This window comes from Nycticebus coucang, chromosome X, assembly GCF_027406575.1.
Source record: "Nycticebus coucang isolate mNycCou1 chromosome X, mNycCou1.pri, whole genome shotgun sequence".
NCBI lineage: Eukaryota > Metazoa > Chordata > Mammalia > Primates > Lorisidae > Nycticebus > Nycticebus coucang.
The window spans coordinates 18,351,543-18,379,252 of record NC_069804.1 but is presented as its reverse complement, the minus strand read 5'-3'; the positions used below and the strand labels follow the sequence as shown (position 1 = coordinate 18,379,252).

Sequence of the window (27,710 nt, the reverse complement as noted above, 5' to 3'; positions counted from 1 at the left end):
TATGATCTTCCCATATCCAAAGAGGATTTGGAATTGTATTGTTCTTTTAAGACTTAGTAAATGCCTCCTCTTTTGTGATCTCTCTTCTGAATGTAATCTTGCCTTTCTCTGCAACACTCCCACAATATTACATCGTAGTGAGCTTATGCATATGTGTGTGTGTGTCTTCTCATCTTGCCATTCCCCTGCCCTTGCCTTTCTCCAGGCATTAGTTTGTCAGTTTCATGCAAGGATGGGAGGGGGTAGTTGGACTTACTTGTATATCACAGGCCCAAGAACTGGTAATATCTTTCTCGTGGTGTTTCAATAAATATTTGAATTGGCCGGGCTCTGTAATACTAGCACTCTGAGAGGCTGAGGCCAATGAATTGCCCAAACTCAGAGTTTGAGACCAGCCTGAGCAGTGCTAAACCCCATCTCTACTAAAAGTAGAAAAACAATCCAGGCGTTGTGGTGGGCACTGGTAGTCCCAGCTACTTGGGAGGCTGAGGCAAGAAGATCACCTCTTCTTGAGCCCAAGAGTTTGAGGGTTCTGTGAGCTATGACACTGCGGCACTCAATCCCAGGGCAACAGAGTGAGACTCTGTCTCAAAAATAAATGAATAAATAAATAATACATATATATGTATATACACATATATATTTTTGAAATAAGGACCATCTTTGTTCCATATACTATAAAATTAAAATTACACTCTTGGAGTTAATACTTTTTTGCATGTACATTTGTTTCTGAGTGCCTTAAAACAATTAATATATCCAAACCAACATAATATTTTAATTTTCTAGTACTGCTGAATTATGGCTTAAATGCCTCATAAGTAAAAATAAACTCTTATTTTAAGATGTATCGTAATCAATAAAAGTGTATGAGGCTAATTGTTGTCATGTTTCATCAAAAGTTCTGGGTGACAGTGACTAGAGTCATGAAAAGTCAGATCTGGCAGGAACTTAGTTCTAGCCCAGTGTGTTCCTGGGAGCTCCAGAGCTTCAGGAACATGTTTTGGGGGACATAGGTGGGAGATAAAACAGCTCTACTTTCAGACCAAACCAACTTTGTTTTTGTTTTATATTAGAGTTCTGGAATAAGTTTAAATTTACTAAAAATGTTTTACTGAACCAGTATTTCATCTCATCCCTCCTTCACTGGCTCCTGATTTTAAACCTGAGAACACTGAAGTCATCCAGAGAGATACAGCGTGATTGTCTCAGGTCACATGCTTAGAAAAGCCCAACTGAGACTGAACCCAGTCCTGAGTGTCTTGATTTCTGGCCCATAGTCCTCTCTTCCTACTTGCTGCCCCTTGAATATTCCTCTACTTTGTAGGTATCACTTGAGCATCATCAAGAAATGTTGAATGGGAGCCCCATGTCAGGTCCTAGGGATGCAGAAAGGGGGAGACATGCCATGGTGACCTGGTAGTTGGCAGCAGCTACTGCCACCAGTATCTCTGCCTTTTATCTCGAAGTGTGTGGTTTTTAGATAATTCTGTGTCTAATGCCTCTCACATAAAGCAGCATAGCTGCATGGTAGAGGTGTTGTAAAACTGGATTATGGCAGTGGTCACACAGCTATAAAAACAGATTAAAATTCATCAAATTCTCAGTGACTTTCTTGGCTTTCTTCTCACGATTGAAATATGGTTGCAACAACACCCACGTTAAAAGCGGAAAGGCTGGGGCAACTATTTTCCTCAAGCCAGTCTTAATCTCTCTCTCTCAAACATACACATAAAATCTTAGAGGACCCCCTCCTGCCCCAGCAGATTTCCCGTCACATCTCATTGGCTGGAAATAGATCACATACCTTCCCCTAAACCAGTCACCAACAAAAAGGAGTGAGGTTAACGTTATTTGCCTGGCCATATTTTACTCATCCCCAGGGCTGTGGGAGGGTTCCTTGTTCTTGAATATAATGCCTGACTAAATTAGGATTCTGTAAACTACTAATAGTAAGAAGGCAGAGAATGGCTGCTGCGAAGTTAAGCAGTAGCCTCTACCACACTTAATTAACTTTTCTTGACTAAAGGAACAGAAACATGACCTGTTCTTCTTTCTTTGTTGACCATAGGTGGCTGATATTCTTTGCAAAATGTCTCCATGATTTCCATCCAAAGAATTATTCTTTTTGTTTTTGAGGCAGAGTCTCACTTTCTTGCCCCTAATTGAGTACTGTAGTGTCATAGCTCACAGCAACCTCAAACTCTTGGGCTCAAGAGATCCTCTTGCCTCAGCTTCCTAAGTAGCTGGGACTATAGGTGCCTACCATAATGCCTATGGTAGGTATTTTTAGAAACCTATTTTTTAGAAACTGGGTCTTGCTCTTGCTCAGACTGGTCTCAAACTCCTGAGCTCAAGCAGTGTACCCACCTTGGCCTTCCAGAGTGCTAGGATTATAGGCATGAGCCACTGAGCCTGGCCTATAAAGAATTATTCTTAAAGCCAAGACTCTGCAGGGGTGTTCTTCAGAAACACGGTGTATTTGTGTTATTGTAAATTTTGAGGTTAGGTAGTCATATTTCATTAGCACAGTCAATAGGAAAATTGGTAAGGAGTTGTCATTATCCAATTTAAAGATATTTAACTTTTTCCCTTCCTTTAGAACATCTGACCAATTCAAATTTGGGGAGGTTTGCTTTTGCTAATTAAAAAGATATAGAATATTCGTTAACTATGTGGATTTTAGGACTATAGTGTTGATGGGATTTAGAACTACCCTGTTTCCCTGAAAATAAGACATCCTCCGAAAATAAGACCTAATTACAGGAAAGATAAGACGTCCCCTAAAAATAAGACCTAGCGCATCTTTGGGAGCACACCTTAAAATAAGACCCTGTCTTATTTTCGGGGAAACAGGGTAGTGCCCTTCCACACAGGTTAATGAGCAAAAGCTGTCAAAAGCCCAGAGTACCTAAGATGGAAGGTCCCTAAGACTAGAGTAGAGGATGCAACTGATATCATTAAGCCATTGTACAGAAAACAAAAATATCTGCATGGGAGCAAAATGAGTCCCCTTCTCCTCTCCCAGCTTCTTCCCCTTTCTCTGTCATATCTCAACCCTAGACTACAGGATATTTGTATTATGGATCTTTTAATTGCATTTATTTATTTATTTATTTTTGAGACAGAGTCTCACTATATCGCCTTGGATAGAATGCTATGGCATCACAGCTCACAGCAACCTCTAACTCTTGGGCTTAAGTGATTCTCTTGTCTCAGTCTCCCAAGTAGCTGGGACTACAGGTGCCCGCCACAATGCCCGGGTATTTTTTGTTTGTTATTGTCATTATTGTTTGGCAAGTCTGGGCTGGATTCCAATTCACCAGCTCCCACGTATGGTTGCTATGGAGAACCCGCAGAGGCCAGGCTGGTGCCCTAGCTGCTGAGCCACAGCACTGAGCCTTAATTGCTTTTATTTTATATATCATTATCTTAGATTTTTGGGATGTTAACCAAAATTAACACATTTTGATGATATAAATAGTACTAGGGACAATATTATATATATATAACATAACATTATAATATTTATATATATATATAAATATTTATAGTTATAGTTTATAATCTATCTGCAGGAACTGGCCTAATCCTTGGGAAATATCTAAGGCCATTCAAAACCGTTAGGTTTGTTGACTTTGACGCAGAGTAAGCCTGTCCCTGTAGATACTAATTCTCTTGAATTTTTCTTTCTACTTTCTATCCTGAGTCATCAAAGCCCAGTTTTGCAAGTTTCCCTTTCCCAAATGCCTTACACGATTTTCATTGTCTTCCTAACTGGTGCTTTTGGGTAAATAGAGATGATTTAACATTAGATAGACTTTCAAAAGCTTCTATTTCAGGACATATTGAATTGATTTTGAGTGGGCTTAGTATTTTTCCTTCTTTGGTGAGGGCTAATGCATCTCCTTGCTGAAAAACAGCCTCATCTATGAATAGGCAGGTTGCCCCAGAAAGGCGATGGGGCTATAGAACACATTTGAACACATTCAACCTCCTCAGCATATATATAAAGATCGTTAGTTCAATATCTGGTTGGTTGTGATTGAAACGTGTTTACACATAAACATATCAACATTTGTCTCTTAATCATTTCCACTCAGATAAGGAACCAGACAAGGCTGCCCATTGTCCCCACTGCTCTTTAACATTGTAATGGAAGTTTTAGCCACCGCAATTAGGGAAGAAACAGTGATCAAGGGTATCCATATAGGGTCAGAAGAGATCAAACTTTAGCTCTTCGCAGATGATATGATTGTATATCTGGAAAACACCAGGGATTCTACTACAAAACTCTTAGAAATGATCAAGGAATACAGCAGTGTCTCAGGTTACAAAATCAACATTCATAAATCGGTAGCCTTTATATATACCAACAATAGTCAAGCTGAAAAAACAGTTAAGGACACTGTTCCATTCACAGTAGTGCCAAAGAAGATGAAATATTTGGCAGTTTATCTAACAAAGGGCATGAAAGATCTCTGTAAAGAGAACTATGAAACTCTAAGAAAAGAAATAGCTGAAAACGTTAACAAATGGAAAAACATACCATGCTCATGGCTGGGAAGAATCAACATCGTTAAAATGTTCATACTACCCAAAGCAATATACAATTTTAATGCAATCCCTATTAAAGCTCCACTCTCATACTTTAAAGATCTTGAAAAAATAATACTTGGTTTTATATGGAATCAGAAAAAAACCTCAAATAGCCAAGACATTACACAGAAATAAGAACAAAGCAGGAGGAATCACGCTACCAGACCTCAGACTATACTATAAATTGATAGTGATCAAAACAGCAAGAGATGAATCCAGCTACTTACCGTTATTTGATCTTTGACAAGCCAATTAAAAACATTCAGTGGGGAAAAGATTCCCTATTTAACAAATGGTGCTGGGTGAACTGGCTTGCAACCTGTAGAAGACTAAAACTGGACCCACACCTTTTCACCATTAACTAAGATAGACTCTCACTGGATTAAAGATTTAAACTTAAGACATGAAACTATAAAAATACTAGAGGAGAGTGCAGGGAAAACCCTTGAAGAAATCAGTCTGGGTGAGTATTTTATGAGGAGGACCCCCCGGGCAATTGTAGCAGCTTCAAAAATACACTAATGGGACCCGATCAAACTAAAAAGCTTCTGCACAGCCAAGAACACAGTAAATAAAGCAAGAAGACAGCCCTGAGAATGGGAGAAGATATTTGCAGGTTATGTCTCCGACAAAGGTTTAGTAACCAGAATCCACAGAGAACTCAAACGTATAAGCAAGAAAAGAACAAGTGATCCCATTGCAGGCTGGGCAAGGGACTTGAAGAGAAACTTCTCTGAAGAAGACAGGCGCACGGCCTACAGACATATGAAAAAGTGCTCATCATCTTTAATCATCAGAGAAATGCAAATCAAAACTACCTTGAGATACCATCTAACTCCAGTAAGATTAGCCCAAATCACAAAGTCCCAAGACAAGAGATGTTGGTGTGGATGTGGAGAAAAGGGATCACTTCTACACTGCTGGTGGGAATGCAAATTAATACATTCCTTTTGGAAAGATGTTTGGAGAACACTTAGAGATCTAAAAATAGATCTGCCATTCAATCCTATAATTCCTCTACTAGGTATATACCCAGAAGAACAAAAATCACATTATAACAAAGATATTTGTACCAGAATGTTTATTGCAGCCCAATTCATAATTGCTGAGTCATGGAAAAAGCCCAAGTGCCCATTGATCCACGAATGGATTAATAAATTGTGGTATATGTACCCCATGGAATATTATGCAGCCTTAAAGAAAGATGGAGACTTTACCTCTTTCATGTTTACATGGATGGAGCTGGAACATACTCTTCTTAGTAAAGTATCTCAAGAATGAAGAAAAAGTATCCAATGTACTCAGCCCTACTATGAAACTAATGTATGGCTTTCACATGAAAGCTATAATCCAGTTTATAACCTAAGAATATGGGGAAGAGGGAGGGGGAGGGGAGGGAAGGGGGAGGATGGGCAGAGGGAGGGTGATTGGTGGGATTACAGCTGTGGTGCATCTTACAAGGGTACATGTGAAACTTAGTAAATGTAGAATATAAATGTCTTAACACAGTAACTAAGAAAATGCCAGGAAGGCTATGTTAACCAGTGTGATGAAAATGTGTCAAACTGTTTATAAAGCCAGTGTATGGTGCCCCATGATCGCATTAATGTACACAGCCATGACTTAATAATAATAATAGAAAAAAAGAGAATTTGCAAAAAAAAAAAAAAAAGAAGTAGTATCAGAACAGGGACATTTTTCACTGTTTTACATACCATGTTGGCTTTGTAACTCATAAATACCCTGTTTCTGATTTAGTGTTGTGTAGAAGGCAGTGAGGCAAAACTTAAGCTTTTTGCTCTTTTGTACTTAACCGTTTTCCCGAGACCAAGGAAACCTTTTTGTTTTTCTGCCTGAGAAAAGCAAAAGTAGTCAATGGTGTTTCATAATGTTACATGATTTGCGGGGAGTGGGGGGAGAAGAGAATAAATATACATGAGTCAAAAATGAGCAATTTGGGGTAATTTCCTAGGGTAGCTCTTTCTTTATGCAGTAGTAATAATCCTACCTCTTTAGGTGTGCCTTTCTCTGATGTTAATTTGATAGAGAACATCTTTTCCTGGACCAGCTGATTAGATAAAGCATTTTAAAAGTTGTGTTTTCTTTTCTTTTTACAGCCAAGGATTACTGCAAAGTAATGTTTCCATATGAGGCACAGAATGATGATGAATTGACAATCAAAGAAGGAGATATAGTCACTCTCATCAATAAGGTAAACACAGGTTCTCTCTTCTAAACTAGAGGCGCAGTGGCCCACACCTGTAATCCCAGCATCCTTTTTAGGCCAAGGTGGGTGGATTGCTTGAGCTCAGTAGTTCAAGACTAGCCTGAGCAAGAGCAAGGCCTTGTCTCCACTAAAAATAGAAAAACTAGCCAGGCATAGTGGTACATGCCTGTAGTCCCAACTACTAGGGAGGCTAAGGCAAGAGAATTGCTTAAGCCAACAGTTCTCAACCTGTGGGTTGCAACCCACAGGAACTGTATTAAAAGCTCATGGCATTAGGAAGGTTGAGAACCACTGGCTTAAGCCCAAGAGTTTAAGGTTGCTGTGAGTTGTGATGGCATGGCACCCCTACCCAGGGTGACAGAGTGAGACTCTGTCTCTAAATAAATAAAATAGAAATAAACTGTAAACTGCTTTGGTTTCTTGGATGGATAGTTCAAGCTTTTGCTTTAGCCCTTGAAAGACTTGGTTTTCATGGTCCTGAACTTGGGAAGAAAAATCTTGCTGCTTTCCTTTTGATCAGGCCAGTGTACTCAGTATAGTCAGGCTAATGAATGAACTTGAGAATTGAATAGGTTTCTCTTTGCCTTGGGGCCAGCTACAGATTTGCATGGTCCTGCAGAAAAATCTGTCCTGTGAGGAATAATGCAAAAGGCAGCTTGCTTGGCTGGAGATCCTGCCCTCCACAGCAGTTGGGCTGCAAAGCTCTGTGTCATAAGGTATCCAAAGAGGGCCTTAAAAGAGGCTGGTCATGCCTCTCAGGCAGAAAACACTTAAAGAATGTTTGCTGCTCAGATCAGAGACAGGTAGAATTCCTGAGAGAATTTCATCTATCTTGTTGGGCTAAGAAGGTTGAGTGATTTTATTATTATAGCCAAAGCCCTGTAAACATGGGAGAGCTATAAAATCTGTGCCAAGTGACATGGTTTAACAGGGCCTTGGCCATGTACTGTTTATGCTTTCATGCAATGGTACTCACGGAGTAGGTAGTTGAAAGACATATTCCTTAAGTGATTCCTGGAATATATGGCCTTTCCTCTGAAGTACAGGGTTTTTATGATGATCGAATATGGTGAGAAGCTGAACAGTTTAAGATGTATAGATGTTTTTATTCTTGTATCCAGGGGAATGGCAGGGAACTTGGCTCAATTCTCTTAGTATAAGGGTGACTAGGGAGATTGCCACAGCCACTTGAGGTCTGGCAGGGCTGGGAAGCATTGGCAGGGTGGAGGATGTAGGGGACAGGGAGAGAGAACTGGGGGTAGGGTGGGAGGGGCAGGTCCAGAGTCCCACTGCTACTGATCATTACTGAGAGGGGGGAGCCTGGTGTTGCCTGGCCCCACCTCCATCCCAGGTTTGTCCATGAAGTGATCAGTAGGATTTATCTTTATCATCAAAGGGTTAGCTCTAAGAAATGGCTTTAAAGATTGTGTGTTTAAAGAGCCTAATCCAAAGATGCCAAGGAACTACTAACCTCAGAGGTTAAGAAGCTCACCAGAGGTCAGGAGTTTTAGAGAGAGCTGGTGGTCTCGTGGACTCCATATAAAAGTATGTGCTAAACCATGCTCAAGCTCTAAAGTCATTTTTCTGGAATAGCACATTATTCCCTGTTTTGCAGGTTGTCCAAGAATTTGTCCATCCTTTTACCTGGAAAATATTCTCCCCTTAAATTATTTCTATATCTGTAGATGTTGAATGTGGCAAGAGGAAATGAGAGGAGGGGACGAATGCTTCCCTTGTTCCTTTCAACAAACAAGCCAGAAGCCGTTCTTCCCTTTCTGACCTGCTGCCACTATTCCTCCTTTGGGTTGCTTTCATATATACAGTATATTTCCTATTTTTAATCAGACCTGTGCCCTAAGAAATAGCATAAGGAAGTTGTTAAATTGGCATGAAACATAATACAGTCATTTTAATAATTAGCACAGATAATTTAGTTTTAGTAAGACAGGGAAAGGGATAGAAGGTTTTCTCCCCCTATATTGATAAAGCAACCAGAGAATGAAATTACTGCAATTCTTTGCAGTGGGGAGACTCACTGTCCTGTTTATATTTTGTTTTTGGAGAAGTAGCCTCTTTTTAATTGAAAACCCAATGTATCAATAATATTTAATAAGGTTTGAGAAAAGAGAAAACCACCATGGATGATCTCTTACCTGACCACATCTATTTTTTTAATTTATTTATTTTTATTGTTAAATCATAGCTGTGTACATTAGTGCAATCAAGGGGTACAATGTGCGGGTTTCATATACAATCTGAAATATTCTCGTCAAACTGTTCAATGTAGCCTTCATTGGCATTTTCTTCCATCTTAACATACTATGCTCCGGTTCTCACTGAATACATACTGTGATAAGAACTCATTCATCTTGTTGGGTTTGTCTCTAACCTCCCAGCCTGAGATCAAGTCTGATAAAAAATATTGGTCCCATCCCCACAGTACAGGAGAACGAACAGGCAGATGTGTGGCAGACTGCTTTCAAGAGCGTCCTGAGGGTTGCATCCCATTTCTCAGGTTTCATGGATTATGTATTTAGAAGCAGTTTGGAAACTGTGAAGCAGCATCCTGCTATTAATATTACATTTATAAAATGTGTACTTGTCATCTTCCCTGTATACTTGGTCCCTTGACCCAGCATGCACACTGATCCTGCTCCTCAGGCCTGGTGTTCCCATATCATTTTGACACTTGGTCCCCCTGGTTTTGCCCTGGCCCCATCCCCAACCCCAGCAGGACCAGAACCTGAGGATTCTGCCTTTCCATGCCCCTGCCGCCTCCTGCCCATGCAGAGCTGAGCCCAATTTTGAGTCCTTCTGCACCTGCCCCTGCCATCATCCTTTCTCCAGCACATTATTTTGTGCACATTGCACACACCCTCCACCACAGCACCTGGTCTGGAGGAGAGCCAAGAGATGACACAGGATGGAGAGACACTTCCAGCTTCAGTGCACCCTACTTACTTCTTCAGGCACCTTCTTTTTGTCGTTCCGTAACAATGCTGTACTCATACCACCCCTCTATGCCAAGTTAGTAATATTCCTTTTCTTTATTATAAAACACACATGGATGATCCTGGCATTGCTTTGCCCAGGCAGCCTGGCCTTAGTCTGTCTTTCTGGCCTTGGTCCATGTGGCTGATCTACAAGCACCTCTCGTATGTTCCCATCCTGCTCATATGTCCCCACTGACCTGACTTAGATCAAGTTCCTGATGCCTGAGATGCCCTCGGGCTACCCACTTAGCTAGTCTTTTGACAATTAAGACAGACAGGCTGGGCCTGGTGGCTCACACCTATAATCCTAGCACTCTGGGATGCTGAGGCAGGTGGACTGCTTGAGCTCAGGAATTCAAGACCAAGCCTGAGCAGGAGTGAGACCTCATCTCTACTAAAAATAGGAAAACTTGCCAGGTGTTGTGATGTACTCCTGTAGTCCCAGCTACTCTGGAGACTGAGAGAAGAGGATCTCTTAAGCCCAAGAGTTTGAGGTTGCTGTGAGCTATGATGCCATGGGACTCTATTGAGGCTGACAAAGTGAGACTCTGTCTCAAAAAAAAAAAAAAGCCAGTTTTATACTGCATGGGCCCATTTAAAGCTTGTTGCTTTATCCTTTTGTTTTTGTTATTTTATATGCTCTTCTGGGATATTAAATTTCTTCCTAATAACTTTTACTTCCACAAAATGCCTGCCAGCCTTGACCTAGCATTCCAGTTTGCTGTAAGTAGTGTGTTCAGATGACAGGTGTCATTTAGGCTACCAGCTCAGAGAACCAGGGTTTGAATCCCAGTGCCACTGTTCTTGGTCATGCCTCTTTGGGTATGTTACTTAACCCCTCTGAGCCTGTTTCCTTGGCCATAAAGCAAGGGACATAAAGCTGTCTTCACAGGGTTGTTAAGAGGATTTACTAAGACGCTGTGTAGTGGTCTGCCAGCGGCACCCATAATCCTGGGAATTTTCACCTCAATTCTCACTGTTCTTTCTCAGACCTCAGAAATGAGTCTTGCGTCTGGGTCCAGTTTGCTGCTGGGACTGGAACAGAACATTGTGACATTAAGTAGGTTAAAATGGTGAAAAATCCACTGAAAATAGTTAAGAATTCATACCGGGGGAAATTTAGCAAGAATTTGAAAAGAAAACATGCCATAAATATTTTGTCTGCTGAAAGAGGGAAAAATGGAGTTGGAGCCTTTAAAACCTTGCTGACATTATAGAAAATTCTTCCTCTTTTTCTGAGTTAGGAGTTACCCAGAAGTTCATGGAGCTGATTGCATACTATTACTATTATGAAATCAATAGCTTCACCATGATCTCTTCAGTATACATTTTGATGAGCATCTTTCTCGCATGTATGAGTTGAGGTGGAAGACCTGAATTGTGTTTGCCTTGTAGGGGTGGCTCTTCAATGACCCTGAATTCCACCTGTGTTTCCTTTTGTATCAGCAGAGGTGGTTTCCCTTTGCCCTGCTTTTCTGTGCTATGACAGGAGTCACAGAGCAAGTGTTGCCCTCATTTTTAGCCCTAGATTGTCAGTTTGTGTGGCTTTCTAGAAAATGAGTCAGACACCTTTAGTGGGTGTCTGTAAGCCCTCTGCGGTTCCTGAAATAATGTGCAAAGACCCAAACTATTTCTGTGTGTCCCTGGAAACTAGGAGGAAATGTGGCAACCTGAACGGTTTGTTTTTTAGTTTATTTATAAAAAAATTCCTACAGACTTGGGAACATTTCCACTCATGCAGAACACACCTGTGTTTAGCTTTTATTTCCAGTCACTCAAAAATAGCTCCTGCATATGTGTTCCTGCCACCCCCATCCCTGTCTTCCTGATTTGTGCTCAGAGCATGTTTGAAAAGGTTCTGAAGCCTCTGGGTCTGGTTTCCAACTGGAGAAGCTCCCTGAAGCAGGCCTCAGGGCAGCTTGGTAGGAGCCATGCCAGGGCTCAGCTGTGAGGCAGCCGCCATTGGAGGGTATGCCATGCTGTGGAGAGGGGCCCTGCTCTTACTCTTGGCTAATAGTCCTGGTCTCAGTGCAACAGCAGTTTCCTCACAGCCCCCTCTAACCTTCCAGGAGAAAGGGCTTCCCGTGTGACCCCTTTGTAAACGAGGACCTTTAGGTATTTCTTTTTTATTTTTTTTCCTAGGTATTTCTTTCTTTTTAGAAGAAGAAGGCTGGCTGGGTGTGATGGCTTATGCCTATAATCCTAGCACTCTGGGAGGCAGAGGTAGGTGGATCCCTTGAGCTCAGAAGTTCAAGACCAGCCTGAGCAAGAGGGAGAGCCCATCTCAACTAAAAATAGAAAAACTAACTGGGTGTTGTAGAGGGCACCTGTAGTCCCAGCTACTCTGGAGGCTGAGCGAAGAGGACTGCTTAAGCCCAAATGTTTGAGGTTACTGTGAGCTATGATGCCACAGCATTCTACAGAGGGTGACAAAGTTGAGATTCTGTCTCTAAATTAAAAAAAAAAAAGGCTTCCCTGGGTAGTTGCGTCTATGGCCCTGAAAGCATACACAACCCTCATTTCTTCACTGTTTTAAGCCTCCCTGACAACATCAAGATAAACTCTTAGATGATAATATTGTTTAAAATCATGGAGTGGTGGAGATGGAGGGAAGAGGACAGAGATGATATAAGCTAGCATTGATGTTCATGGAAGGAAACCAGTAGAGAAAGTGGGGACCCCAAGCTAAAGGCACTTAGTGGCACCCATAATGCCAGTAGTGTAGTCATCTTTCCTTGAACCATGAAGATTTTCCACCAAAGATTATTGGCAGCAATTTTAATTTGCACCCTGTTCAGTTTCCTTCATAACATTCATTCATTCAGGAATATTTCTCCAGGTACTATGCTAGATGCTGAGGGAAGATACAAAGGGGAGCCAGAAAATTCAAACCAGGAGTTTTGCCCCTTCCTTTAGAGCTAGACATGCTGTATGGGCCCATTGAGAACCAGCTTCTTTCCTCTCTACCTCAGCATGTTTTTTCCCCTCCTATCCCAGACAGTGGTTGAGCATTTAATTTAATGATACTGGATCTCCCTGAGGGCCACAGCTCCCCAGCACAGGATTCTGGGCCACTGGCAGCAAGAGCTCAGGACCCTCATCACTATCCCTCTTTCCTCAGGAGTCTCCCCAGAGCTCAGCATCTCACTTCATCCTCACATAAGCCCTGGGAATTAGGTGGGGCTATGCCCATTCTCCCCAGACTACAGAGGAGGAACAGAGGCCCAGAGCACTGAAGCAGCTTCTCAAGGGACTCCCAGCAAGTCAGTACCTGAGCCAGAAGAGAGGCAGCTCCTCACTCCCCATTGAGTACTCTTGGAACTGGGGAGTTTGGCAGGGTGGCAACTATGCGTGGAGTCTCCATTTCCTGTGGAGCTGAGTCACTTCCAGAGGTGACACTTGTCTACTCATTGAGAGTTACCCATTGTTGCTGGATATCTAAAGCAAGTGCCTGTGGAGTTTCCTTTATAAATTAATGATGTTACTATTACTTACTAGAAAAACAATATTACCATGCCATTACCCCATCCATTTGTTTCTGACACTTGCATTTGGGAATCCATATTTCTGCTCTGTTAGGGTCAGGACATCACTATGGTGGTTTCTCGATTATCCGTGACTTTGATTTCACTGTCACTGCTAAAGAAAATGAAATGATAGTGCAGAGGGATTGATGATCTTGGTGCAAGGCTAACAATGGTTCTTTTGGGGGCAGAAACCTTCCTCCCCCACTACTTTCTTCTGCCTTCTTCTCATGCTCAGCATATTTTGCCTTCCTCTTTTCTTCTAGGCCTGGTGCCACTTAGCTTTCTGCTTGCAGTTACTAGGGAAAAAAAAAAGAAAGAAAGAAAGGTGGGAGTTCTGAGCTCCTTCCTAAGTCATTCGATGATTGCGTGTTCTTTTGTTTGTTCAAATGTTTATTTCCCCTTCCTGCCTTATTCCCATTAATTCATTAATTAAGCTAAACATTTATTTATGAGAAAAATGTTTTCAGACTTCCTTGCTTCCTACACCACAGGAAGTAAGTTTGCCTCCACAAAGAGAAATGGCTTTAGGAATCTCAAAAAGAGCCTTAGCCTGGTTTAAGAAAGCCAATCAGCTAAATCAATTGCTGGCCTTGACCCTTTCTTTCTGAACTGCTGAAGCTTTTAGCAGAGCTCAAATGCTAGGATTTAACATGGTCCCAAGGGTGAGAAATAAATTAGCCAGTGTCACCCTGAAGATGATGACATGCTGACAGACCCATTAGAAGGACATGTTTTATGAGTGAATGAGAAAGTTAAGCATAGGTTTGGGATCATCTGGGTTTACACATATTTGAAAAATGTCTATGTTCAGCAAATGAGTCATTTATGTCATTGAATATATTTCTTACAGCAAGGCCTGTCATGTTAGATTGCATATGTCCTATTCAAGACAGAAGTCACAGTAGATCTCAGAGGATTTGAAAGCGAAAGGAATACAGTTTGCTGCTGTTTTGTTTTCTCTTAAAAGTAACCAGCCAAGACACAGAGATGAGTGAGAAGAATCATGACAGCCTAAGAACATTTAATCAAAACTCTTCTTCACTAAGCTTGTTTGCCACCACACACACACAGTTTTAAATTAGCTGAGGATGGTAAATGTAGGGTTTTGGGTAGGAGAAAATAGTTTACCAGTAAACAGTCATTTTTACAGTCAAAATTTTGGAGGTCATTATTACAGAGTTTTCCTTTGCGTCATAGATAGATGAGTTTGCAGTTGATGCAAATTCCCAGATTCATGTCCCTCCACAAATTATATAAAACTGTTTAAAGGGACCCTGTGTTTGTTCAGCCTAATTGTCGTATCTGTCCAGAATGCAATGCTTAAGTTGGCAGGACATCAGTAATCTTTGCAACACCCTCTTGGGACACATCCCCCTGCCCCCCGAAACACACAGAAAAATCTGCAGGTGTCTTAAGGAATTAGAGAAAATCCACTTTTTTTCTGTTTTCTATTTCCAACCTTTCTATTTGTGTTACTCTGAGAGGGGTGTTGTGAGGATTAACTGAGATGATGTAGCTAAAATTGCTGTAGAAACATAAAAGTTAAGTAATAGTTATTACTATGATAACTTATTTTAGGAAGATAAAAAGACAACTGCCTGGTGACTGAATGTTCTTTCTTGGTATATTGAACTGTTCTGAAATTAAGGTCAGTACTTTCCTTGAAATTCTTCTAAATTATTTATTTTAACTGTTCCTAGAATAAAAGTAATTTATTGCAATTATATAGCTCCTATCTTATCTAAAAGCTCTTTACCTTCACATTTGCATTTTATTAAAATGTATGCTTTCTGAGGTGAAAAGTGGCATTGGATACACTTTTAAGTAATACTTTAAAATTTTATAAGTAATACTCTTGGAGAAAAAGATGAAAACAAAACAGAAAAATACAAAGAAAACTCAAAATTACTGGTGACCTTATTACCTTTACATACCTTTGTTAATATTTTAGCAATTGTTCTTCCAGACTTTTTCCATACATGCATGTAATTATAGTTTATAATAAAAATGAGAACATATTATATACACTATTTTGTAATAACCTTTGTCAAAAATTATTGTCTTTGGTAGCATGGTTAAATGATTCCTTATCATCCTACTGTTATGGACAGAGGAATACAATCCTCTTTTATATTTAGTTTGTTTCCAGTTTTTTCTCTATTTTAGACCATTTTGCATATAGTCATCGCCTTGTTTATAAATCTTTGTGCACATAATTATTTCTGCTGTTTTCGATGAGCTGTGTGACCTTGAGCTGGTTGCTCATTTCTCTGTGCCTCTGTTTTCACATCTGTGAAGTGAGGGTGAAAATAGTACGTATCTCTCAAGTCTTAAGAAGATTAAATGAGTTAAAGTAGATAAAGCAGCTCGAAAACCTGGCTTATAATAGATGCTAGTAAATGTCAGCAGTTATTATTTCCTAATGATAAATTGCTAAATGTAATGCTGCATCAGTGCATTTTTTGACATATTCTGAAAGATTGTGCCAATTTTGTTTCCTTACAGAAATGTCTGAGAGTATTTCTCTATCCTTGGCATCCTTTAATAATATCATTCTTTTTAATCTCTGCTAATATGATTTAATCTCTACTAATTCTGAATTTTAAAAATGATTACTAAACTTAAAAAATTTATGTATCACTTCCAATTGATTTTTATAAAGACCTTACATTAATGATATTAACTTGTCATCTTTCATATTATAAATATTTTTTAGTTTATGACTCAGATATTTAAGAAGAGTCATTAAAATAAATGCCTTTTAGATTTAAAATTTCCTCAGTTTATAGCTATCTAGTGTAGTAAAATTCATTCTTTTAAGAATAGTTTTACTTATGACTTTTATATTTTAGTCCTAGTTGGAAAGGGTAGCCAGCTATTAAATGCATTCTTTTTCTGCTCACCTCAGGGATTTCAGCATTTCTATTCAAAGCTTCTATCCTGATGGTATTTTTTTATAGTGGTATTCAAAGAACCCCTAAAATTCTACATGGATGCATTCAAGGATCTTCATCAGGGGTCCTCAAAGTACGGCCCGCGGGCCACATGAGGTGGTATGATTTTATTTGTTCCCATTTTGTTTTTTTACTTCAAAATAAGATATGTACAGTGTGCATAGGAATTTGTTCATTTTTTTTTTTTTTAACTATAGTCCGGCCCTCCAACGCTCTGAGGGACAGTGAACTGCCCCCTGTTTAAAAAGTTTGAGGACCCCTGTCTTAGATCAATGTTTGGCAAACTTCTGTAAAGGGCCAGAGAGTAAATATCTTTGGCCTTGTGGGCTGTGCCGTCTCTGTGATGATTACTCAACTTTGTCATTGCAGAGCGAAAGCAGCCATAGAGGTAAATGAATGGGTATGGCTGAATTCCAATAAAACTTTATTTGTGGACACTTAAATTTCAATAACATGTAATTTTCATATTTCTTGAAATATTCTTCTTTTGATTTCTTTTTAACCATTTAAAAATGTAAAAACTATTCTTAGCTTGTGGGTTATAGAGAAATAGGTGGCAGCACAGATTTGGTCAATGGGCTGTAGTTTGTTGGCCCCTGAAATAGAGTATCTAGAAATAGACCTATAAAAATCCAGCCAATTAATTTTTAACAAAGGTACAAAGACAAGAGGGAAAGGATAATAATTTCAAGAAATGATGTTCACACAACTGGACATCCACAGGCCAGGAAAAAAAGAACCCCAACCTAAGCCTAACAAATTATACAAAAATTAACTCAAAATGGACCATACATCTACATGTAAAACATAAAACATCATTTATGAAAGTATAGGAAAAGAATTGTTAGACATAATACCAAAAGCACAAACCATAAAAGAAAAAATTGCTAATTTGGACTTCAGCAAAGTTAAAAACTTGTTCTGCAAAGACATTGTTAAGAGAATGTTGTTGGCTGGTCTGTTTTTCTTACGAGGCCAACAGAGCCCCAGTATTCAGTAAGGAATTGCCTGATACATAATTGCATGAATTCCAAGTATCCTGGTTTTGTTCTAAATCTTCCTCAGAATATATCTTTTGTAATACAAGGCCATAGATCTTTCACATTGGAGTCTTTCCCTGCCCCTGTGTTTCTCTCCCCCCCCCCCACTAAGGAAGCAAACAGATGTAGCCATACTCCATTGGTCTGGCTTGGACTCAGCTGAACGGCCTGAGGGCCTGGCTTTGATTTGGGAATTATATTTTTCACTCACTGCACAGGCCTAGAAACTAAATCGGCTAAGTATAAATTAAAAGGCACCAAAGAAATTTTTAAGGCAAGAAATGTTTTCCTAATGGAAAAACTTCTTAAGAGAAATATAGATTTTGCTGGTGAAAAATGGAAGTAGAAGATAGGACTTTAGGAATTTGCTAATAGCTGCTGGAGCTGGCTTCAGTGTTCTTGACCTTCAAAATGATCATGACTCTGCCCTTTATCTTTTATTCCTTCCAAGTCCTTATCTGTGAAATGAAGAGTACCCTTTCTTCCCCTTTACAGCTTTCTTTGTATCTCTTAGAGAGATTCCAAGAGCTAAGAAAATCTCTTAAAACATACTAAAAGATGCTTTATGAATGCCACTGTCTTTATCAATGAGGCAATATGATCTAGTCATATGTACTGTCCTTTTAATGGAAGAAAAGCATGTATTTCAATGCAGAGTCAATACAGTTCTCCAAACATAAATGAAAACTCAGCTATAGGAGGCACTTCTTGGAGAAGTGAACTGTACCTGTAGCCATGGTGCTGTAGATAAGCTAAAAGTGCCATTAGAAATAGCTTCAAAGATTTAACATTAAGTGGTCATCTCAATGTAAATGACCTAGTAAGTAGAAAATGGGAAGTTTCTGTGAAAACATATTGTTACATAAATTTGCATACTTGATTATGTTTAAATGACAGAAACAGGTAAAAATGCTACCTTTGGAGTTTGTATTTTGTGTTTGACTTGTTCTTATGTTCTCATATACATTAATGTCTCCCAGCATGCTTAGTCAGGTTCCAAGGACATGGGAATGGCCCTCTCTATATAGGAATCTTCTTTTTACATGATTACTGACCTTTGAAGTGGATTTATGAGGGTAGGAAGTCTTCTGAAATTGGAATAAAGTCTATAAAAGCATAAACATTTTCTGAGAAGACTTAAGATCAAATAATGCTGCAAAGGAATAGAGAAATCAATAAGTAATTCTGGTTTATTTGTTGTGTGTAAACTATATAGCCATGTCCTGCAATTCTAGGAGGTACCTATTATGGACAGTGACCCTGGAATTGGGCCAACATGGCAGTATCTGTTGGGTTCTGTTCTCTAAAGAGTCTTCACATTGAAACATCTTTTTCTGGCTGGGCACCGTAGCTCACACCTGTAATCCTAACACTCTGGGAGGCTGAGGTGGGTGGATTGCTTGAGCTCAGGAGTTGGAGACCAGCCCGAGCTAGAGTGAGACCCAATCTCTAAAAATAGCTGGGTGTTGTGGTGAGTGCCTGTAGTCCCATTTACTCAGGGGCTGAGGTAAGAGGACCACTTGAGCCCAAGAATTTGAGGTTTCTGTGAGCTATGATGTCACAGCACTCTACTGAGGGTGACAAAGTGACACTGTCTCAAAAAAAAAAATAGAAAGAAAGGAGGAAGGGAAGGAAGGAGGACATCTTTTTCTAAGAGGGAAACAGGCTGTGAGCACAGAGGCCTTTAGGACTTTTACCCTTGGTTGTCTTCTGTCAAAATCCCCTCAGACCTTGCTGATTCCTGCCTTTGTGACTGTTTTAGGGCCTTTGTGACTGTCTTAGGGCCTGTGGAACTCTGTTCTCTTTCAGGGGACTGAGATTTGGTTTCAGCTTTTGTTATTGCTTAGTGATATCAGGACTTAAAGGTTACTTCTGTAGCATTTATTTCCTAACCCATGTGCTATGAGTGTAGGAGAATGGTCCCCTGAGCTCTCCAGAGCAAATGGGAAAGGCCTTAGGTGGTTGGAAACCCCCTCTGGGCTGAAGGCTTTCAACAACCTTTGGCATCCAGCAGGATGTCATAAAAATATTATCATTTTACCTATGTGCCATTATCTGAAAAGGGTTGGGTGGCACTAACTCACTGCAGTATTTGTCTTTCTGTATAAAGATGTTTAATGATGGCTGTACTTTACCTTAGGGAATACTTCACCTTCCTTGTTAGAGAAAGGAACATAAGACTAGCAAAGGAAACTCCAGGATAATTAAAAACCCTCGTATGTATCTTCATTTCACACATTCTTTCTCTAGGACTTCTTTTGGGAATTAGACCTTGAAATAGCTCAGACTTTTAAAGATAGAGCTTAAAGTTCTATTATATCTAGAATGAAGTAAATTCACTCTAATTAAAGAAACAATCTTTTTAAGGTAGTATACAACTTTTGGTTGCAGCTATGATGGAGTAAAGGGTCTGAGGCATAGCCTCCTGCCGTGGACAACTCTAATAACATTGCACACAATATACAAAGCAGCTGTTTTTAGACATTGGACAATGTGTAGCAAAGTGAGGTGGTCCTGGAGAGAGGGAAACGTAAAAGTGAGTTTTATGTCAGTCCTGGCTTTTTGCCTGGAGGCCATTTCTAAATTGTTTGGGCAGTGTCACCCAAACAAAGAGCAGCAGACTCATTGGGGAGAGGAGATAGAAATTGTAAGTTAGCACTGCTGAGGTGACTCAAATTCTTAGGGCTGGGAACTGCAGAGGAATGAGCTTTACAAATAAAGAGTTCCAGAAATCTGTAGATTGGAGTCTTTAGCCAAATACTAAGCTTGGGATTAATGTAGAGCAAGACTCCACTAGGCAAGGCAGAAAATAAGAACTTGGGAAGCTGATCCCAGAGATCACCAGTGATGGGAGATGTTGATTGGAGTTCTGGCCAAGCAGAGTAGAAAAACCAGGAGTGCTTAGCAATTGTGAATAAGAAAAACCAGTGACAGGAGTAGTGTTACCCTAGACTTACCAGAACAAAGCCTGTAAACCTAAATTTTCAACTGGTGTGTCAAGAAAATTTTATAAGATCATTAATTAAATTATTTTCAAAAGAAGGTCAAAGTGCAGTAAGTATATTCTTTTTTTACTCTCTTTTTTGATCAATGTAAATGTGCCATGGAAGTTTAACTATAGGTTTAAGTGTGCTATAAGATAAAAATGGTTGAAAAACACTGCTATTAACCAAGGCTTATCAGGTCAGGCTGATTTTGCAAGTAGCTTGCCCACCATAACAGAAGTCAACACTCTTGCAAGGAAGATGGCAAAATTCAGTCTCTCAACAGCGCAGCACGCACAGTTGTTGAGATGATATAATCACAAATGACTAGATCTGTGAAGAAGCAGGAAAATATGAGGTATGGGTAGCTTGTCAAAGACATGGGTGCATTTCATTGAACATTTTTTAAGCATCAGTATGTGCGTCAGTTAATATTAGCATGTCCAAAAGGAAGTATTTATTGCTTTTTGTGTGTTATACATCCAATTTTTTGTTACCACTTGTGTAATATGTAAAATAAAAAAGCAGAAATTAGTATAGCAAAACCTATAAGATGTTGCCCAGTAAGAAGCCAAGATTTTTTACAAGTAGTTGAACTCTAGGTCATGACTTCCTGGTATCACAAAACAGGGAACGACTCCTTAAGCGATTATCTGGAGTGTTGACACTTGGGATGTGGCATTTTCTTGAGTGGGCTTGTCCTTAGGACTGGCTTCCCTCTTTAACTATGGTCTGTCAGACCTTTCTTCTGACACAGACCATAGTTCTTTTTTTTTCTTCCTGTTACCTCATAAACCAGGTGGATGAGCCTGCTTTGGTAACTGACTTATGGGAAGTTGGAAATTCTGAGCAGAAATCCAAGCCATGCAGAATAATTGCATCTCTTGGGGAGGTGTTAACAAGCAGAGGCAGAGCCGAGTGCTCCTGGGCTCCGGATTCCGTGGAACTTCCTTTCAACAGCACCTGCCCCCAAGCTCCAGGCATTCATTATCGAATACTAAGCAGGCTTTCCCTGCTGCTGTTGGATGCTGAGGGTGAGAGCCCCCCTGGGGCAGTCTGAGGCTCACTTAGCAGCCTCACTGAAATTGTACACTGCTCACCTTTTCCTCAAATAATATCAGTCATCAGGGAAGGTTATGAGAAATAGCCACAATGGATAACTTCTGGGAAATTGGTACTAGGGAGCATGGGGACAGCTGACTACCAGAAGGAGTGACTGAGCAGGGTATGTCTCTTTTTCATTTGGACCAGATGGTGAATTCATTTTTTTTTTTTAATTTGAAATGTCCATTTCTTTTTTGGGGGGGTGGGGACAGAGTCTTACTTTGTCACCCTTGGTAGAATGCCATGGCATCAATAATTCACAGCACCCTCAAACTCTTGGGCTTGAGCGATCCTCTTGCCTTAGCTGCCCAAGTAGCTGGAACTACAGGCATATGCCACTACACCTAGCTAGTTTTTCTATTTTTAGTAGAGACAAGGTCTTGCTCTTGCTCAGGCTGGTCTTGAACTCCTGAGCTCAAAGGATTCACCTGCCTCAGTCTCCCAGAGTGCTAAGATTACAGGTGGTGAGCCACCTCACCCAGCCTGAAATATACATTTCTAAGTTGTATATTCTCATTTAAACTCAAAGAAGACACTTATAATGCCTGAGAAAATGTGGCCTACCTTTGAGAGGGGGTACTTTCTAAGTTTTTAACCATAGTTATAAACAAGAAACAAATTCAGTGCAGATCAGTAGGTAAGCCTGATCATGTAGATGAAGCTTACTTTGTGTAGCTAATCTGCACCTGTCTTCTCTTTGTTCAACTTGACCTTACTCCTGATGTCTGAAAATTGAGAGAAATACAATTAACAGTCTGGGGGGGAAGATTGGCCCATCCATCTATTCATCTTTTCAGCCAACATTTATTCACAGTTGCTATGTGCCAGGTTCTTTACTAGGTATTAGGTAGATACAAAGGTGTGAAGATAAGATCCTCATTTGCAAGGAGCATACCATTTCAAGAACCTTGCTACTCAAAGTGTGGTCCACAGAACAGCAGCACTGAGATCACCCAGGGACCTCTTAGAAAAGCTGAATCTCAGACCTGCCCCAGACCTATTGAATTCAAACTGGCATTTTTACAAGATCCCTAAGTGAGAAGTATGCCCATTGGAGTTTGAGAAATAGTGGTCTAAATCACTGATTTGTAACTTGCACAATGGAATGAGCTAAGGACTTTTTAGAAGTACTGATTTCCTAAACCTTCCCCCACTTTAAAAAAAAATATTGTGATTTAATGGGTGTGTGACCTGGTCCAGGCATCAAGATTTTTTTTAAATTCCCAGGTATTTCTACATGTGTAGCCAGATTTGAGAGCTACTCATCTAATATTTTACTTTGTACTCTTGACAGAACAGCCCAAGAAGAGGTTGTAGCTCATTCTTTTAACCAATTTACAAGTCAGGTAGCAAGTTTGTCTTTTGTAACAATGCGAAGTGGTCAGACTAGAGGTAGGCACACCAGGTCTCAGTGGTGACTCCCAGCTCATGTGGTCCTCTCTGTGCCAAAGGCCATGTGTCAGGGAGTCATTCTCAGCTGGTCTCTGGCATGATAGTTGTGTGCAGTGCTGGAGCGCTTCAGCCAGCTTATCCAGGACCAGGCTGGCAGGATCGAACAGACTGAGGCACAATGTTGAAGTCTGGGCAAAGCCTCCTTCCTCAGACACACCCTGGGGTCTTGGCATCCCTCCCTTGGCACCCCCCCAAGTGTCTGAACTGCTGCCAGGGGGTTTCATACAAGGGAGCAGGGACTGAGAGTGGCTCCTCTGCACCTGAGATTGGTGTGCTGGGTCACATGACAAATGCATGTGAGTTTAATTAAGAAGCTTTCCCAGTCATATTGTGCCTCAGGACTGGTCCATATAACACACTAATGACAATAACAGCAACCAGCAATTGTGTCACTCGTTACACCTTGCAAAGACTCTCAGGTGTCTCAAGAGACAGCGATGCAGGGAGCTTTCATCACTAGTGAATGGCTTGAGTGTTCCATGGCCCACACTTACTCTCTTCCACCTCTCTCTAAGTTCCACTTGAATGTGTCAGACAAAATAAGGAATGGCTGCCTTGTGACATAGTGAGCTCACTATTGCTCTAGTATGCTAGTTGAGAACAAATAAGCCCAGAGAGTGCAGAACATAAAGGTTGGGCTGCAGAGTGCCTAAGGCTCTATAAATTCATTCTTTAAAAAGAAAAACATCATTTGTATTTTGTAGGGAAACGTGATCATATTTTACTCTCCTGATGATGAGGCATAGAGAAACCATTTGGGCCATTTTGAGAACTTGACTATGGAAGAGTGAACATATGTCAGAAATATGATTTCATTCCATGATCTTGATAAGAGTCCACGTCTTCTTTCCTCTGCTTTCATGCCAGTAGAGCTAATTTCTAAGTATTATGTTTTCTGGAAGCTTTCATCTACATGCTGCTCCTTTATTCATTTCCACCTCCCGCTTCAATTCATGCCTTCACTGGCCCACACTACCATTCTCATCCTGTTAAGAATCTGAAAATCCACTAGAGTGATGACTGTCTTGGGTTACACCTGTGGTCCTGGTATTTATTTGTAGTGCACCAGGTTTAGAAAAAAATTACAGTACTTTAGTCATCTCACCCTTCTCCTTAGTGGTCAGCTTCTGCCTCATAGTCCAGCGTTCGTTCAACTCCTGCCATCTTCCTTGGGGAAGATCTGCTTCCGCTCTGATGGCATGCTGGCCTCACAAGTCTTTGACCACCTGCCTGTCCATTCTGCCCCTGTGACTCATGGGTGCTGCCTTGCATCACACCTTGCATCACTATTCAGTAGATGTTGGTTTGTTCTTGAACATTCTCTTCCATGAGCAGTGTCCCACTCTCCCTCTTCCCCTTCTTCACACTCTGTGATCCTACCTTTGGCCTTTCTCATTGTCTTGGTCCTTGCCCTGGCTCTCTTCTTCAGGCTGCCTGGCTTTTCTTAGTCCCACCAGTTTTTAAATCCAGCCCAGCACTCCTACCAGTGTTTCTGTGCCATTTTCATTTGAATCTGCCTCTCCCACTAGGCTCTGCACTTGTGAGCCCCATGAGGACATGATGATTTTCTCTTTTCCCCTGGATTCCTCTTCTATCTTACATATTTTAAGTTCTTAATAAATAAATTGAATTTGCTGCTATTTTACACTTCTGGAAGTATAACCCTCGTACAAATAATTCTCACTTCATCTCTGTCATCAAAAGACTAGTTCTTTTGTCTGGTTTGTTAAAGAGGACTTATTTTCACTTCTCATTTTGCTGTCAGAATTATTCCTCTTTCTCTTAAATTAGCTTCTGTTGCTAGAAAAAAAAAAAAAAAAAAAAACACCTTGATTCTCTGTAAGTCTCCATCCCACTCCAGCCATCCTCACCCTGAGCCTGCTTTCTGTTCCACATTGGGCTCCCTTTTCTGCTTCTGCAAGTATTCAAAATCACACAGGCAGTTTTCTCTTTTGATTGTGCTTATCTCATCCATGGGCTTTGTGTTTGTTCTTACACCCATCAGAACAATTAGATTTATTGTGTTCTCCCTTCATACCTTGCCTTTCTAACTTTGAATTATATGAAGATTAGCACTGCTCATGTTTTCCTTAAGAAGCAGAGTATACATGAGCCCTCCAAGCTGGTCATCACCAATGAGACAGATATGATAAATGTGTCACTTTGCACTGATTTCCCCTGTAGGCATCATGCATGTGTTCTAAAGTTATCCTGGACAGGTTTTTGCTTATTAAAATGTCCTTTACTGTTTTTCTCACACATTAAAAAAAAAGGGTTCTTGGTTATTGTTTGCATAAGGCTAAGGTAAAGCATGAATTTGCACCATTTAGAAAGTTTGAAAGAAAAAATAGTACTAAGTAATATTTGAGTGCCTTTTGGGGACATGGTTCTGTATGAGATGATCTGAAATGAATGTGGGGGGAAGTCTAGTCCTCATATAAGTAAACCTTTCACGCTTGAAAAGGTTTAAGATTGTTTAAAAAGCTATTAATGTTTCTCTCTGCTTCTGGTACTAGAGCACTTATTTATTTAATACCTGTTATTCACTTGCACTAGACTGTTTATCGCAGCTCAATTTACAATCACCAAAATGTGGAAACAGCCTAAATGCCCACCAACCCAGGAATGGATTAACAAGCTATGGTATATGTGTACCATGGAATACTACTCAGCCATCAAAAAGATAAAGACATCTTTTGTATTAACACGGATGGAAGTGGAACACATTATTCTTAGTAAAACATCACAAGAATGGAGTAGCAAGAATCCTATGTACTCAATTCTGATATGAGGACAATTAATGACCTAGTACATGGTGGGGGTGTAGGGGAAGGGGAGAGCAAAGAGAGGGAAGGAAGGAGGTGGGTGCAGGGGGTCACAGTGTGTGACACACCTTTTGGGGGCAGGATACAATTATAAGAGGGACTTTACCTAACAAATGCAATCAATGTAACCTGGTTCTTTGTACCCTCAATGAATCCTCAACAATTAAAAAAAACAATACCTATTATTCAAAAGGACTTTGCATAATATCATGTGTCTGTATATGTATGCACATCTCTACGTTCCCTGGAGTTAGAGACCATGTTGTTTGCATGTTTAATGCTCAGTGCCTACAGAACTTAAATATGTTTTGTATTTAATAGATGTTTGGTAAGTGGAATATGAGTACAAATTAGCATAGTACTGAGTGTTAGTTAAATGGTAAAGCATTCGTTATAGTCACTTTCCTAAAGGTTAGTTTTAAGTTGTGTTTCAAAGATGAGGATAAATCCAGAAAAAGAAGAGAAAGAAGAAAAAAAAGTTCTACAAATTTTGGAAGCAGAGCCTTCTGGATCAAAACACTTGATTTCCAAGGATTAGTGAGTAAAGAAATTCTACCCCCTGCCTCCTTCCTAAGTTTTTTGTATCATAGATGACATTCATAATATCTTAGAGTCAGAAGAACCTCAGAAGCCACCAAATCCTGCCACTACTACCCCTGTTTGCAAATCCTTCTTTGGGGACTGATGTTAGATTGTTCGGGGGTAATGTAACGTAGGTAGGACCAGACTATTTACCTAAACTTCTCATTATCATTTTTCCAGAAAGCTAAGCATTCTTTCGTGTTGTAAGCCTTTGAACCCTTGTTTTGTTTTTGGTAAATCTGAACTTGATGTTTGAAGTGTTTTTATGTTTTGATATTAATTGATGCATTCAGACTAAGGACTGAATGCATTCTCTTCTAAGGGGTCAGTTTATCCTTTTAACAGATACCACTGGGATAGGGAAGGTGATGATCATTTACCTCTCACCTTAGGTTGACCTTATGCCAACTTGCATAGAATCCCCAGTAGTTCAGCTATAATAGAGGTCATCTTATCCTGTAGTAATTCAAGTTTTGGACTATATGAGATCATAAATCAGGTTAGAAAGCATCTTCATTGATTTCACAAATGTTTATTATATGGGGCATTATGCATAGGGCTGGGGGTATAATGGTGAGAAGTTAGATGTGGTCTTTACCTTGCTGGAATATATGATCTAGCAAGGCACAAGTGAGCCATGTAAGCTATGACTCCACAGAGACCTGCAGCAAGGGCCAATTCTGTGTCTCATGCTTGAGCCCTCCTGGTCCTTTTCCAGACTGCACTGGTGTGTAGAACACCATGGAGTTTCTTTATGGGCTCTGAACATTATCTTCCCAATTTTCTTTTCTTTTTTCTTTTTGCAGTTTTTGGCCGGGGCCAGGTTTGAACCCGCCACCTCTGGTATATGGGGCTGGTGCCCTATTCCTTTGAGCCACAGGTGCCGCCCCTCCCCAATTTTCTTCATCATCTTGTTCAGATGTAACTTTAAAAAGTCTTCTGTGTTACCAGGGTTTTCTGAAAGCCTTTGCTAATTTTGGGCTTCAACTGGAAGTTATTGCTTGCTAGTCTGAAGATTGGGTTTTTACCAAGGACACCATATTTGACAGCAATGTGTATATTGTAATGTATGTTAGGTAGGGAGAGATACCCAAGCAGGGAGGTTTACAGTAGGCCAGGCAAGTCCTGGATTGGGTGGTAGAAGTGGAATTGGACGCAGAGGACTAATGTGAGATAGTTTATAAAACTACAGCGAATTGGACTTCCAACCAATTGAAAATGGGAAAATCTAGAAATGGTTTTATGGCACAAAGTTGTGTGCTCAGGAGTACCATGAGGCCACTGGGCTTGTGGCAAAGGCCAGGTTCTTGCTAGTTTTGCTTGCTGCCCTCTCCCTAGCCCCTGGCTCCGTGCATTGCACAGAGTAGGCACTCAATAAACATGTGAAGGAATGAGCAGAATAGAGATTCTTCAAAGGGAAGCA

The 27,710-nt window shown here is 40.3% G+C and overlaps 1 protein-coding gene across 7 annotated transcripts in view; it reads left to right on the top strand.

Moving 5' to 3' along the window:
* The window catches only part of SH3KBP1 (SH3 domain containing kinase binding protein 1), a 380,231-nt gene that overhangs the window by 278,236 nt on the left and 74,285 nt on the right, over positions 1-27,710 (top strand). For all 7 annotated transcript variants that reach the window (XM_053578955.1, XM_053578961.1, XM_053578958.1 and 4 more), the window contains one exon: positions 6,717-6,811. In XM_053578955.1, coding sequence (XP_053434930.1) covers positions 6,717-6,811 — 95 coding nt within the window. The remainder of the gene's footprint in view (positions 1-6,716; positions 6,812-27,710) is intronic.